General features: G+C 41.9%; 1 protein-coding gene across 4 annotated transcripts in view; it reads right to left on the bottom strand.

The window, feature by feature from the left end:
* VPS41 (VPS41 subunit of HOPS complex) overlaps nt 1-13,595 on the bottom strand; it is a 496,439-nt gene that overhangs the window by 186,080 nt on the left and 296,764 nt on the right. For all 4 annotated transcript variants that reach the window (XM_070726287.1, XM_070726291.1, XM_070726289.1 and 1 more), the window contains 2 exons: nt 2,883-3,012; nt 1,884-1,999 (listed from right to left, as the gene is read on the bottom strand). In XM_070726287.1, coding sequence (XP_070582388.1) covers nt 1,884-1,999; nt 2,883-3,012 — 246 coding nt within the window. The remainder of the gene's footprint in view (nt 1-1,883; nt 2,000-2,882; nt 3,013-13,595) is intronic.

Genomic DNA, 13,595 nt, shown 5'->3' with positions numbered 1-13,595 from the left:
CCAAAAGGAGCCTGGCTGCTTTGACAGCACTTGCTGGAGGATCTCTGCCATGAGTGCCCTAAGGCTGGTTGCATTGAGGACCAACTGTGGAATAGACTAGAAAGTGCACCTTTGGGAAACTGAAAGCGTTTGTGAGTGGGCCGTGACTTCTGAATCCTGACCACTCTGTTTCCTGTTGTTCTGATACTCCCCACAGATTCCCAATTGCTCTGGGAATGTTAGTGGCATCACGTGCCATGGGATCCCCCTCTATAGACACAGGCTATTGTTCCCCACCCATTTTTGGGTTGAGAGCTGCCTCCGCCTCTGCTTGTACTCTACTGCAGAGTCTCTGGAGGATCTTGTCATGTCTCTGTTCTATCTGGATAGTAGCTTACAATGGTACCCTGTATGATCTCCCTGAATCTAGAGGTTGAGCATTCTTGAGATTGAGTGTTCCGAGCGCAAAGGTGAGTGATCTGGGGAAGAGGCATCCAACAAATCCCTGTTGGTCTTCTTGCTCTCTTTCCCCTTCACTGGTGCTACCGGAGGGCATAATGCTGCAAGAGTGGAGTTTGGAAGTCCTGCCCCTGATATTTAAAATGTATGCCCCAGTAATGACTATGTGGTCGGAAAAGATGGCCACCGCCTGTGTCACCATGTGAATCTGCTCAGCCCTTTGATGCCTGTGGGCACAGTTTTTTTTTTTTTAAATAAGTTTTTTTATTAAATTTTATCACAACAAACAAACAAAAAACTTAAAGAAAAAGTGCCCAACACCAATAACCCCTCCACTATTTAGGAGTTTATATTTTAGATTATATTTTACGTAGAATATATAACGACAATGTGAAAAATAAACTCCAATCACTCTTTGTATGTAAAGAAATGTAAACTGGAGCCAAGGAAGAAATTGAAAATTATTGTAAATAACTGTGGGCACAGTTTATGCTGCTTGTTTGATGCTTCCCCCCTCCTCCTCCTGAGCTCGGTCTCCAAGCAGGCTCAGGCATTACCAGCCGGCACTGGAAGCATAGCCAATAAATGGCTGTGCTTGGGCTCCAGTCATGAGAGAGGTACCTACCTGGGCACTGCGAAGCGGCTTCCAATTTCCAGCTGGTAGCCCCGAGAGTTCAAAGCAGTAGTGGTCCTGTTTCCTGGGGGTGGGAGGAATGGCTCTGCTCCCACCCAATAGCCTGGAAATTGGTGGTTTGTGGGAAGGCCGGGAGCGGTAGAAGAGGGGGCAGCCTGCTCTGAAGCTTCCAATGGTGTCGGCTGTGAAATTTGCATTTGCTTGGAGGAAGGAGAAGATGGGTGGAAGCTCCTGGCTCTTTCATTAGCACTGGCTGGTTACCCCATTTGCGCCAGTCTCTCTTTTCCAAATGAGTCCACAGGAATTTTAGAGTCACGGGAAGAACAGGAGTCCCAGGACAAAAGGTAGAAAGAGCGAGGGTTATTTCCTATCCAATCGATGTGCTTGTTTGTCGATCTTTCCTGCTGCTGGATTTCCAGGAGCTTCAGCAGAGCCCTGAAAAGGGCTGTTGGTAAGAAGCAAAAACAATCCTATCCCTGATAGAAAGCTCTCTCTTCTACAGTATTCTATTTCTTTGCTATTTAATTCCTATCTAATTCCTAAATTAGGCCTAGGGAGAACTTTCTTCAGGAGGGAGTCCAGCCATGACCTTTCCTCTGAAGGAACAGGTCAGATCTGACTGTACTAGGCGGATCCTGGCAAGATGAAAATTGACTGACTTGTTCCTTCAGCTGATTGGTCAAGGTCAACCCATCCTGAAGGCTGGTTCCACTCCAGGGTGGAGAACGCCTTTTATTGTAGCAATTAGAAAATAGAGAACTGTATTTCCCATGGCATCATTAAAGAAAGATGGAAAAGAATTAATAATTACTTCATATTTCTTTTTCTCCAACAGCCATTCAATGTGATCATCTTGATCTCGTTCTTTGGCCACTACCACATCACTTGGGCTGACAATATAAAAAAGGGATTCACCTTCAGAATATTCTGTAAAAGATAGATAACTGAATCAATTTTCCCTCAAATTTCTGTACAGGGAAACCAAGTGTACATGAAGCTTTGTATTAAACTTAGCCCTTTTCATACTGCAACTCACTACAGCCACAAATTAATACCTCAAGGGTGGGGGATCACATGCAAATATACTACATTTTGCTACCTTACTTAAGAAATTATGATTAAGAACTTGGGAACTTGAGATCAATTTCAGAAAAAAAAACCTCTTTCTCTTTGTCTCTCTGACAAAATCATCAATAACAGCAGTCCCCATACACCTAAACTGAAAGGACAGGTTACTTATCAGTGAACATTCTTCAGTTAGTCCTTTCTATACTCACATGAGAGGATTCTGAACATATGCAGATTATCCTCATTGGAGAATTTTTAGAGAGATTTCTAGCAGGAAATCCTGAAAGTATCACAAGAGTATCACAACAAATAGTAGAAAAATTAGAATCTTCTTTGGAAAAAAAGAAAAATGTTTCCAAAATTTCCAGATATCATAAATGGAAGAGAATTGAGGAGAAACATGGGATCCACATTGCATATGTATACCTTGAAGCATCTTTTGCCAAAGTTCCTTAGTTCTCAGTGAATCTTAAGGAGGCTTTAGGCAGGCACTTCACCCATACATGCAATAATAGCAATTACAAAGGAAAACATATTTAATGTGATAAATAATACAATAAATTATATTATAAATATACAAAACATACTGTAATATTTGATTTAAGATAATATAGATTGGAGAATATTATTCTTATCTCTTTCTGATAAATAGGTCAATTCTATTTTAAAATGTAGACTATAATATAGACTTTAGAATATAGATTTTGCTGTAAAAATTAGCAAACAGATTGAGAATAATTACCTAAACAATAATCTCGACATTCATTTTCTTGGAAGCATCTTACTGTGAGTGCATCAGAAGATATTTCTTCACAAGATTCAGGAAATGGTTGAATTATATCAAGTCTTGGCCGGGCACAACATTCTCTTTCCTGCAGAATGAAAATAATGCTCAGCCTTCAAAATTCTCATCCTATATTACTGATTTATCTATAGGAATGTATGAGGGTTGCCCAGAAAGCAATGCACCACATTTTTTTCCTCAGCCTACAATAATGATATGAATGCAAAATTTTAGCTATACAGTGATACCTCGTCTTACAAACCGCTCATCATACAAACTTTTCAAGATATAAACCCAGGGTTTAAGATTTTTTTGCCTCTTCTTCCAAACTATTTTCACCTTACAAACCCAAGCTGTCGCCACTGGGATGCCCCACCTCCGGACTTCTATTGCCAGCGAAGCACCCATTTTTGTGCTGCTGGGATTCCCCTGAGGCTCCTCTCCATGGAAACACCACCACTGGACTTCCGTGTTTTTGCGATGCTGCAGGGGAATCCCAGCAGTGCAAAAACGGGCGCTTTGCTGGCAACGGAAGTCCGGAGGTGGGGTTTCCCAGCGAGGGGAGCCTCAGGGGAATCCCAGCAGCGCAAAAATGGGCGCTTCTGCTGGCAAAAGGGGTGAGTTTTGGGCTTGCACGCATTAACTTGCAGCGTTCGGGGCGGCCAGCCATGGTTGTCACACCTGACAAGATGCAGCTTGCTGATGTGCTTATTCATGAGGACCGACGCATAATGATTTGGCAGTTGGCGCTGAAGCTCTTAATCAGCAAAGGAAATGTGGATGCAATCATCCGTGCTCTTGATTACTCAAAAGGGTGTGCACAATGTGTTCCGTGCTGTCTTACAGTGGACCACAAATCTCTCAGAATTTTTTTTTCTGAGCTCTGAAACGTTTTGAAGCTGAGGGGGATGCGTTCTTGTCCAGGATTGTGACAGGTGATGAAACCTGGGTTCACCATTTTGAGCCTGAAACAAAAAGACAGTCAATGGAATGGCGTCATCCTCAATCTCCACAGAAGAAAAAATTCAAAGCAACTGCTTCTGCTGGTAAGGTCATGATCACTGTGTTTTGGGACTGTGAGGGTGTCATACTCATTGATGTGATGCCAAGAGGAAACACCATTAATTCTGAAGCTTATGTGAAGATATTAACCAAACTCAAAAACTGCTTCCAGCAACTTTGCTGCCATAACAACCCAGGTGAATGTTTGATTCAACATGATAATGCTCGGCCTCACACATGTTTGAGGACTTTAGAACACAAACTAAACAAGTTTGGACAGTGTTACCCCATCCACCCTACAGCGCTGACCTAGGTCCCTCAGACTTCTACTTGTTTGGGCCATTAAAGGATGCCACTTGTGGAAGACATTTTGAGGATGATGAAGAGGTGATTCTCACAGTGCAGAAATGGCTTCATGACCAGAACAAAGAGTGGTACCATCAGGCACTGTTCCCTCTAAGCTGAATGGCTGCGCAGACGTACACACAAAACCAATTGAAACTTCCTGGGTGAATTTGGGCCAATCAGAGCAGAGTTCCAAGCAGAGTTCCAGTGCCACCTAATTCTTATTGGAGTGGGGTGTAGAAAATGAAAAACAAAAATCATATTAATTTGGGATACCAGTAGGATACTGGCTGAGGGGAAAAAAACACAGTGGAAATTTGTTTACACTTTACTTTTTTTAAGTACCCCTGGAGGGGCCAATAGGCAAAAAGGAAGCTGTGTGCTACCTCCCATATTTAGGTATACCATGGTGATTCTACAGCAAAAGGAAGATGGCTCTTCCCTGGAACAAGCTGAAGGGATGAGATCCTGTGGTCTAGAGGTTAAAGCTGCTGCCTTGCAGGGCATACCCCACAGGTTCAAATCCCTGTATGGCTAGCTGCAGAGGGCAAAAGAGCTCGAAATAGACTATACTACTCTCCCTTTTTTTCATTATCAGCAAAAATATTTATTTATTTATTTTGTGTGAAGTACACATCAAAATAAAAACAATCTCAAACTGAAATCCCATACAGCTGTTCTGCTGAACACATAACACTGATTTCATTGTCTTGGGTGACATCTATGGAAAAAATTCAGGTGCTCAGGCATGAAAATGTGCTGCTCAGACATTGTGCTTACCCGCACACACACAAAAAAAATTAGAGGGAACATTGCAGATAGGCACACATGTCCTTGTGTCTTGCTGGAGGAAGGCCATAGAACGGGATAGAGATTAAGTGGAGAAATAGGGAATGTAGAAGAAGAATAATTGTTGAAGAAAAAAAAAGGTACATTACTTTCTGGGCGACCCTCATATTAATCCCAACTGCAATTGCCTTAAACAGTTTCACCCAACAGGAATCAAATGTAGTACAGTGATACCTCGTCTTAAAAAACCCTCATCATACAAACTTTTCGAGATACAAACCCAGGGTTTAAGATTTTTTTGCCTCTTCTTCCAAACTATTTTCATCTTACAAACCCAAGCCGCCTCCGGACTTCAGTTGCCAGCGAAGCACCCGTTTTTGCGCTGCTGGGATTCCCCTGAGGCTCCCCTCCATGGGAAACACCACCTCCGGACTTCCGTGTTTTTGCGATGCTGCAGAGAAATCTCAGCAGCACAAAAATGGGCGCTTTGTTGGCAACGGATGTCTGGAGGTAGGGTTTCCCAGTGAGGGGAGCCTCAGAGAAATCGCAGCATCACAAAAACACGGAAGTCCGGAGGTGGGGTTTCGAGGACTTCCATGTTTTTGCGATGCTGCAATTTGGAGATATAATGCAGTTGTGACTGCTAGTGAACAAGATAAAGTTAAATTGCAGACACAATTATGTGAATACTTTAGAATTAACGATATAGGTGATATTAAACAATCAATTGTGTTGGATGCATGTAAGGCTTTTATGAGGGGACAATGTATATGTATGGAAGCAAATATTAGAAAGAGGTGGGATAGAGAAAGGGAAATGAAGATAAGGGAAATAGACTTGATACAAGAGCAGCTAAGATTAACTAAGAGTAGGGATTGGAATAGTTTATTGAAATTGAAAAGAAAACAATTGATGGTATATGATGAGATCCAATGTAATTCTGCCGCACAAATCCCAGCGACCGGTTAGGTCCCACAGAGTTGGCCTTCTCCAGGTCCCGTCGACTAAGCAATGTCGTTTGGCAGGACCCAGGAGAAGAGCCTTCTCTGTGGCGGCCCCGACCCTCTGGAACCAGCTCCCCCCAGATATCAGAGTTGCCCCCACTCTCCTTGCCTTTCGCAAGCTCCTTAAAACCCACCTCTGTTGTCAGGCATGGGGGAATTGAAATTTCTCTTCCCCCTAGGCTTATATAATTTATACATGGTATGCTTGTATGTATGAGTGGTTTTTTAAATTGGGGTTTTTTAGATTGTTTTTGATATTAGATTTGTTTACATTGTCTTTTTATATTGTTGTTAGTCTTCGGAGAGGGGCGGCATACAAATCTAATAAATAATAATAATAATAATAATAATAATAATAATAATATGAGAATGATGATGAGACAAAAACTTTGAGTTGGGGGACAAAACCAATGCAACAAATGGCAAGATATTTGAAGAAGAGGAAAGAAAAATCATGTATATTAGCACTAGTGGAGTGGTTAGATATAGTAAAGAGCAGCTAGAGAAGATAATGAGAAAATATTATGAGGATTTGTATAAAGAGGAGCAGGTTAATACAGGAGTCCTCAATGTTGGGAAAATAGTAAGCGTAGAAGAAATTGCTAGAGTAATTAAAGGGTTAAAAGAAGCCAAAGCACCGGGCCCGGATGGGTTTACAGGGGAATGTTATAAAAATTATATGAATCTATTGTTGCCGTACCTGGGGAAACTATTTAATAATATATTGTTAACTCATGATATCCTGCAGACATGGACGCTTTCAGAGATTGTTACTATTCCGAAGATGGATCGAGATCTAAGAGAGCCTGGGTCCTACTGTCCTATCAGCTTGGCAAATCAAGATTATAAAATATTTATAAAGATATTGGCAAATAGACTTGAAAATATTTTACCCAAAATAATCGAAGAGGATCAATACGGATTTGTGAAGGGAAGGAAAATAAGTGAACCAATTAGAAATGTAATAAATGTGATGCACCATGCTACCGTTACTAAAAGGAAATTAGGAATTTTGAAATTAGATGTTTATATCTAATGTCAGGCATGGGGGAATTGAGATACTCTTTCCCCCTAGGCCTTTACAATTTTATGCATGGTATGTCTGTATGTATGTTTGGTTTTTATATTAATGGGTTTTTAATCGTTTTTAGTATTGGATTATTATTGTACACTGTCTTATTGTTGCTGTTAGCCGCCCCGTGTCTCCGGAGAGGGGCGGCATACAAATCCAATAAATAAATAAAATAAATAAATAAAGCTTTTGATAAAGTTAACCATAGTTATTTATACAAACTATGTAAGAAATTAAATATGGGGGATATTTTGTGAAATTATAAAAGAGATTTATAAAGGGAATGAAGTGTATATAAGGGTGAATGGACAAAAAACGCAGAAAATCAAAATATTAAATGGCACTAAGCAGGGATGTCCTTTATCTCCAATGTTATTTATAATAGCAATAGAGATGTTAGCTAATAAGATAAAACAAGATAACACTTGGGCAGAATACAAAATAGGGGAAATAGAAATGAAATGAAACCTATTTGTAGACGATGCAATTATATTGACCCAGACCCCGATGGAGATGATCAAAGGTATAAGAAATATTTTACAAAAGTTTAAACAGGGTTAATGATTGTCGGTCAATATGGAAAAATCTGAGATTATGTGTTTAAATACAGGTCCGAGAGAGCAGATAGAAATCAGGAAATAATCAGGGTTGAAGTTAGGACTAAAGAAAATTAAATATCTGGGAATTTGGTTATTGAGAAATCCAGCAAAAATTGAGGAGGTGAATTATAGATTAATATGGAGGAAAATGTTGAAACAGATGAAGAGCTGGGAAGAGAAAAAGCTAAGGAGAATCTCTAAAATAAGAGCCTTGAAAATGATGATAATTCCCAAAATGATATATCTATTCAGGTACTGCCGGGGGCATTGTTCCCTCTAATTTTTTCCCGGTGTGGGCGGAAAAGTATAGTGTCTGAGCAACAGTCCCTTTGGGACTGGGCAGCATAGAAAAATAAATAAATAAATAAATAAATAAGAAAAAAATTCCCTTCTTTTTTATTAAAAGAAATTAATAATAAAACAAAACCAAAATCTATTACTATTATTATCTTCTGTTTTTCCATCCCTGTCTCCTCCCTCCTTGTGTGTGTGTGTGTGTGTGTGAACTCTTGAACCATTTCCAATTAGAGGTGAGCTATTGGAAATGGTTCAAGAGTTCACACACAAACACACAAACACACACACACAAACGGCTGGGGGATTTTTTCTCTGTTATTATTTGAGTGCTTTTTACCATATGCTTTAAATCGTGAGTCATTTCTCTCTCTTTCTCTCTGCCCCTCTTGCTCTCTCTCTCTTTCTCTCTCTCTATTGCTTTCTTTCTCTCATTCTTTCTTTCTTTCTATCTCTCTTGCTTTCTTTCTCTTCTCTCTCCTGCTAGCTCTCTCCCCCTTTCATCTCTCTCTCTTTCTCTCTTGTTTTCTTTCTCTCTCTCTATAGCTTTCTTTCTCTTCTCCCTCTTGCTATCTCTTTCTCCCCCCTTTCTCTCTCTCTCTTAGCAGCAGCATTGGGCAGTAGCCATGGGGCGGCGGCAGGGTGATCAGCTGTGAGGCGGAGCTCCGGAACGGAGGCACCGATGGCGAGGGGGCTGCAAGAGCGCTTTCTCCAAGCGCTTCGGGAACACCTGCCCTGCCTCTACTGCAGCCCCCTTGCTGGAAGTCTGGGACGAAAGCGCTCCCAGCGAAGGGGCTGCGAGAGGAGCGGGCATTCCCGAAGCCCGCGGAGAAAGCCCTCTCTCGCAGCCCCCTGGCTGGCAGCGCTTTCGTCCCGCAGCCGCCACCGCTGCAAGAGAAGTCGCGCCCCAAGGCAGGAAGCGGCGGAGGAAAAGAGGGGGCGGATCAGGCGGGCGGGCGTAGGGCTGAGAAGCTAGGGGCGCGTTTGGCCGGAGGCACCGTGGGGAGGCAGGGGCGTCCGCGGCTCCCTTTTCTCCTACTGCCGCACCTCCCCGCCCCCCGCGGGCTGAGGGAGGATGGGGAGCGCGCGCCCATGGAAAAGGGTGCATGCGGGGTATTTGGGGGCGCGCTCACGCACACAGCTTATGGGGATCGGTGGCCGGGGGGGGGGGGTTGAAGGAGATAAGAGACCAAGAATAAGAAAACAGTGGTTAATAGCGAACGAAAAAGAGGGTGGATGGGGAATTCCTTGTTTGGAGCTGTATAGATAAGCATTTCAAATTGACAGATTAATGGAGTTGCAATTATTCGAGAATAAATGGGTGAAACTGGAAAAACAGATAAACGGGATGAAGAATAGAGAATTAATCTTTATAAAGTGGAATAGGAGCGACTTAAATACACTAATAGGTCCCATGAAAGGGACTATGGAAATTTGGAAAAAATGGCAGGGGAAAATAGGATTATATAAATCAAAATTGTCATCGATTTATGTAATAAATAAAGATAATGAAATAAATTTAAATAGGGGTATAGGAGAGTTGAAGGCAAGAGGGATAACTAAGATAGAACAGTTATATGAGAAGGATGGGAGGCCAAGTAGAAATCATATAGAATGGTGGTTGGTGGTTGGGTAAGGGAAGATGGCTACAAATAAATGCAATATGTAAATATCTGAATGAAAGGGAGAATAAAGAAGCACTATTTAGGGAGGAGATAGAGTTAGAGAAAATAATAAGAGAAAAAACTGAGGGTACTAAGCCGCAAGCAAGCAATATATATAAGATGTTAGTGCAGTCAGACGGGGACACGATTGAAGGATTGACTAAATGGTGGCAAAATGAGATACAAGTAGAGGTACAAGAGGTGGAAAATATAGTAGAAAATATAAGGAAAATTAAAAATACAAGAATCAGGGAAATGAGAAGGAAAATATTACATAAGTGGTATTACACACCTGTTCAACTTGCACACTTTCAGCAGAAAGTTAAAGGTATCTGTTGGCATGGGTGCCAAGATAAAGAAGTGTTTATGCATATGCTCTGGGAATGCCCAGTGGTGCAGAACTTTTGGCAAAAAGTGCAAGATGATATTAATAGGATATTAAATATAAGATGGACGATTACTAAGGAAATGGCAGTATTAGTAAAAAGTAGTGAGATGGAAGAGTGCAGAGAAATAAAACAAGCAGCGATAGAAAGCGCTCAGGTGGTAATTTAAGTCTTGGGGTGGAAAGATGTGACAAAATGGACAATGCAAAATTGGTATAGGTATATGGTGGACCACATTCAATTCGAGATTATGGATAAAAGGATGAATTTGATTAATGAAACTGATTTGCAAGAGCTGATGGGGCGATGGGACAAGGTAAGACGATATATGGCGAGTAGGATCCGAGACCAAGCTATAAGAAACAAGTTGGAATCACTCTATAATATGTAAAGAAATATTTCACTCTTGGGTTTGCATGATTTATACAAGAAATACCCCCAACTGCTGGTGGGGTATGATTGATTGTCTGGTGGTGGGATCACTGAGCACATGTTATATGTAATATGTTGTGTGTGTGTTTTATATTATAAAAATCAATAATAACATTAATAAAAAACCATAAATGTTCAGTGCTGGACGCACATCAAGTGTGTGCCATTGTCACTCTAAGTCAGTAGACGGGGATGGAAAAAGACAAGTAGAAAGACCTCTGGACCCCGATGGAAATTGGAATTTACCTTAGGCTGGAAAGTGGAATCTAATCTAAGAACAATCCTGTCTAGAAGTCACTTTGTACCGACAGAGCTGCCAGTTCAAAGATCCGATGGGCTGAGGTCACTTCCACAAGGAATACTACCGTATATGTGAGGTGACAAAGGGAAGTGGAGTCCAAGGGTCAAATGGCCCTCTAGTTAATGAGTCCAATACTTTAGACAAGTCCCACGTAGGGAACCTGTGGATAACTGGGGAACACGAGTTAGTTCACCTTTAAAAATTCCTGAACCAAAAGATGGACAATAAGGGAATCTAGTGATTTACATGATACTACAGTAGACAGAGCTTCCAGTTGGCGGCGAAGAGTATCAAGAATAAGGTTTTTAGCCAGACCCTGGTGCAAGAATTGAATAACATTTACAATGGATAGATCAAGGGATGAATACCCCACCCTATTATGCCCTACAGAAAAAAGGTCTCCTCCAATTTGCTGAAAAATGGCAAATAGTCACCTAGAAAGCAATATAATATTCACAAGGACCTCGGGGACCTGACTGTGTGTCAAGGTGAGTTACTCAAACAGTTATGGTCAGTTGTATTCAACCTGGAATGGGATGCGGCGCTGACCTCTGGGCAATCGACCACTCCGTCTGAGGGATCTGGCAGTGCGATAGCACAGAATGGACATAAAATCAGCGACCCAAGCTCTCCTGCCCCAGTGGGGGGTAGAAGAAGGAATTAGGCCCTCTCTTGCCGAGTCTACCACAATGCTTTACTGGTAAGGTGATACTGAAAGGAATGCATAAGTCAGACCTCACAACCATGTGCAGGAAATAATGCTTGTTACACCTGTCCCTGAGACCAGAGCCAGGAGAAAGGACTGAGAAAGCCAATGTTGTGGCAGCTGAGTAAGCCTGCCTCCGTGTTGTTCGCTTTGAAAGAGTGTTCCATGGCGAGAGACAGAAGGTAACAGTGGAATCGTAATCCAAGGTCCATGGGTTCAACATCAGAGCCTGAGACATGGTGTCCCCCTGCTGAGTGATGTATGCCATCATTGGTATCTGCATCGGCATGGTAGACTGCAAGAGGCAAGACCCTTGTTGATGGCTGCTGACATTCACCACTGTAGGGGGTTTTGGCCAGTGACTGGGAGCTTGACGTTGACTGGGGAAGAAATTTGCCATGTCCACTGGAACGGAGCCAAGCCCCTGAAGAACCATTGAATACAAGAAGGCTCCAGAGCAATCAATGGTTATGCCCAAGATGCTAATCTTTCTTTTCTGGGGCAGGAACAGTTTGCACTCCAGAGGATCTAACACGATCCACAACAGGTGATGCCCAAGAGGCTAATCATTCTGTTCTGGGACAGGAACAGCTTGCACTCCAGAGGATTGAAAATGATCCCCATAGGAGTGATTCTGGTGCATGTTAATGATCGGTTCTTATTGGTAGGGCAGGGAAGAAATGGCATCTCAATGTATGGAGAGGTATCTGGATATTCTGTTCTGCTTAGGACAAGGAAGATAGTGGCATAAAGGTGTCAATAAACCAGCATAGTCCATAGAGGAGTAGTGAAGATAATCATACCCAGTAAAAAAAACACCCGTGGTGTGTCGAGCTGAAGGGGATGACTACATACTCGTAATATATACCTGTGTAGGAGGAGGGTAGATCCAGTGGATGAAAAGATTGGTGGTATATAACTCCGAGACCACCTTCTGTTGCATAAATCCCAGCGACCGGTCAGATCTCACAGAGTTGGCCTCCTCCAGGTTCTGTCAACCAGACAATGTTGTTTAGCGGGGCCCAGGGGGAGAGTCTTCTCTTAGGGGCCCCGGCCCTCTGGAATCAGCTCCCCCCGGAGATTCGTACAGCCCCCACCCTCCTTGCCTTCCATAAGAGTCTGAAGACTCACTTAGGCTGCCAGGCCTGGGGCCATTAGATCTTTGCCTCTTGCCCAATGAATGTGTTGAGAAAATGTATAGTGAATGGAATAATTGTTTTTTTAATGGTTTCTGGGTTTTTAAAAAGATTTTTAATTAGTAATTGGTTTAAGAGATTGTGTATTGTATATTTTATATGTTGTGAGCCACCCCGAGTCCTTGGAGAGGGGCAACATAGAAATCCAATTAATTAATTAATTAAATATACAAACACCTTCTGAGGGATCAGCCGGTGATTGAGAACCTCTTATTGTAATGTACTCAAAAAGGGATTGTAAGGCATGCCTCGTAGTCTTATGGCATGCTATGTACCTGTTAAGCCGTGCTAAGCAGAAAAACTGTAAACAACACATAACCAAAGAGGAAGCACCTGATCTAGCTGGCCCCCAGAGACCTGCTGAATGTCATTTTAGTAGCCTAAGCCATAGCAGCCTGCAAAAGAGCTGTCAAAAGGAGAACTACATCTTTCATTTTGTTGTTCGTGATGATTGCCATGCATATGATTGCATAGAATTGCATTGCAGTGCATTGCATCATATCAGAATACGTATTGTATCGTGTGAATCCATTGCAATGCCTTGCACTTGTAGCTTTACCTTGCTTTGCATTGCACTTCATATCACTGCAGTGAATTGCATTTGATTGTGTTGCATTGCATAGCATTGCACAGCATTGAGTCACATTGTAATGCATTTCTCGATTGCATTGATTGCATTGAATTACAATTGCATTGTAATGAAATGTACAGGATTACGGTGCATTGCAGTAAATTACTTGCTATGTTGCACTGTATTATATTGTAACTCATTAAATCGCACTGCATTGCATTGCATATCTTGCATTGCATAGAGTACATTGCACTACATTGCAGTGAATAATATAATAATAAGAGTCATTTTATTTAACACTATCCCAGTG

Source organism: Erythrolamprus reginae, chromosome Z, assembly GCF_031021105.1.
Source record: "Erythrolamprus reginae isolate rEryReg1 chromosome Z, rEryReg1.hap1, whole genome shotgun sequence".
Taxonomy (NCBI): domain Eukaryota; kingdom Metazoa; phylum Chordata; class Lepidosauria; order Squamata; family Dipsadidae; genus Erythrolamprus; species Erythrolamprus reginae.
The sequence above is the reverse complement of the archived record's forward strand: the minus strand, read 5'-3'. Positions and strand labels throughout refer to the sequence as shown.